Source organism: Penaeus vannamei, chromosome 23 (genome assembly GCF_042767895.1).
Source record: "Penaeus vannamei isolate JL-2024 chromosome 23, ASM4276789v1, whole genome shotgun sequence".
NCBI lineage: Eukaryota > Metazoa > Arthropoda > Malacostraca > Decapoda > Penaeidae > Penaeus > Penaeus vannamei.
The window spans coordinates 11664746-11667245 of NC_091571.1; the positions used below are offsets into that span (position 1 = coordinate 11664746).

Here is a 2500-nt window from a genome sequence, read left to right on the forward strand (position 1 = left end):
CAATCATGTCTCACCTGGTACTCTCCCAACAACTGCTCCTGCAAGGAAATATAAACAAGGGTGTCAGAAAGCATAAAACTATATATATATCTCATTTGACATTTCAACACCAAACAGCATAAATTTCGCAATGCTTCATGATTGATTGAAAAATACTAATCCTACTCTAACAAAAAGAAATGTCCATATATGATGTGTAGGACAGTAAGAATATGCTGGAATTAATGAAAACATTAAATCAAATATTACAGTATAATACTGGTTGACAGGAATATAAATATAGACACAGGACTCCTCTGCCCTGTTTTTCACAAAAATCATCCAATGTACAATCTGCCAATACACTTCTCTGTTCTGGTGACAAACACAAGACAATCATGTGAGGCTTTCCCCATAATGATTAAGGAAACACACACAAGAGGAGGACAGAGTGAAGTATAAAATGCACTCCTCTTTTGCAAACATTAATATGAAAAATTTTAAAAAGTACATTTAAGGTAGGAGGAATAATACAAAAAAGGGACAAGATGAAATCTATTTTAAAGAGGGCTGGTGCTAATGTTCACTTTGTCTTCCTTTGTAAACATGGTCATTGCCATTATGCTAAAAAATAACACCTCAGACAAGACTAGGGTATAATACCTTGGGCACATAATAAAATGGGAACACAGAAGTAAAATGTTATTACGAAGAAAAACAATAACCCAGTACACACCCATCTGAAATCAGTAATACTACGAAGAAGGAATAGAGCGGGTTATTCTGTGATATGCAGGTATACACAGGCATTAATCATTAGTCAAAATGTGAACTTTCCAATTTGATAGCAAGGACATGATAAACATGGTGACCTTATATTTGCGCAAATATGCTTAACAGAATCCATTCAAAAGCTAGCCCAGTATACAGAAAACCCCCAAAATATATATAGATTATCTTTACCATGAGTGCAACCACTACTTAAACCTGTTTACTTTTGTTCAAAATAATGGAAATAACTATAAAATGTTCATCAATATAATATATCACTGTTTATTTTTACATTATGAGCAGTTGGAGCTAAACACTTTGCCAACATTTATCAAAATTGATAAGTAATTTCATAATCTATCATGTCATGAAATACACATTTAGCATCTTAATCAACAAGTGTAACATCTTGGTTTTCTTGGCAATGCACAGGAATTTTATGTTCACTGATGCCCATTTCTGTATGATTTATTGCTGATAATGTTTAGGGAGACTTACATCATAGAGAGGAATACATCATATTGGCATTAGAGCTGCCATTCTCTCTTTCCTATTCATAAGTAAATAGTATGGATCACACACACAGACATGGATGTGTATATAAGAACAAAGCAGAAACAATGCACCCTATAATGTCAATGAAAGAAACTATATGCCAGGTATACAATGCATAACACACAAGTATCAAGCTTAGAGGAAAGACAGAGAGGAATAAAGCTCAAGACAAATTCATGATTTCAGCTCCCAAAGGTAAACACACTGCTGTAAGACAGTAAAAAATGTGTACATCTTCACTGAAGTACACTAATGTACAGCTGGACAGGAGAGAGCCTCTGGGTAAGGGGAAGAAATCTGGGTGACATTGTTTTCTTCTAAATCTACACCAACTTTATCATACAAGTGTGTGGACACAAATTTTCAAATCAATGTCTTGAAAATTAAAGGGTACTTGGAAATAACAACACAGAGAATATAGAATACAAAATTCCACATCACTTTGTGTGTACATTTAGAATCACGCCCATGGCCTGGGATTATATTTTAAATAGTACATACTTCTGCTTCGAAAACTTGCACCTTTCTTACTGCGAACTGATGAGCCTTTAAAGGAAAAATACATATATAATTTAGCATTCTAAAAAATCATATTTTTTGTATACTTGATTCAAATTTTTTTGCATGAATACCTGATATCATTCAGCTGATATCTTCCTTAGATTAAGTGGAACATGGAATAAGAACATATTTAGCACACTTTACATAGCTTAAACTTGAGTCAATGTTACCACATCAGTCCAAAATCAATAACACTTTAAGTCCTATTAAGACCTATTCCTATTCCTGCTCCTTACTTCTAATGGAAAGTTTCAATGCATGTTTTTCCTATCTATAAATATAACTAACAAAACCAATGTTTATACTCTCTTCACAAACCCTAACATGATCATTGATGTGTGCAAACACATACGCACACACTCACTCTCTCTCTTCCTCTTTTAATATTTTTTTTCTTCTGTCAAATTGCTTTTTCCTGTCACAAAAACAAAGTTAAGGAATTTGTCCTGTTCTGTGCCACATGACATTGCCTATTAACCCCTTTGATCCAGGTGATGTGACCATCACATCATGAAGAAATTTGGGTTGAGGGGCAGGTGATGTGAAGATACCATGATGGGACAAAATGGTCGTGGGCGGATGACATGAACTAGCAGTCATAAGCGAAGGTCAGGGTGAAGGAAAAGACTCACCA

General features: G+C 34.4%; 1 protein-coding gene across 23 annotated transcripts in view; it reads right to left on the minus strand.

The window, feature by feature from the left end:
* Positions 1 to 2500, minus strand: part of LOC113826159 (phosphatidylinositol 4-phosphate 5-kinase type-1 alpha) — a 187651-nt gene that overhangs the window by 43220 nt on the left and 141931 nt on the right. For 14 of the 23 annotated variants that reach the window (XM_070137700.1, XM_070137698.1, XM_070137687.1 and 11 more), the window contains 2 exons: positions 1807 to 1851; positions 15 to 38 (listed from right to left, as the gene is read on the minus strand). In XM_070137700.1, coding sequence (XP_069993801.1) covers positions 15 to 38; positions 1807 to 1851 — 69 coding nt within the window. The remainder of the gene's footprint in view (positions 1 to 14; positions 39 to 1806; positions 1852 to 2500) is intronic. The other 9 variants (XM_070137707.1, XM_070137703.1, XM_070137697.1 and 6 more) reach the window with 1 other exon arrangement.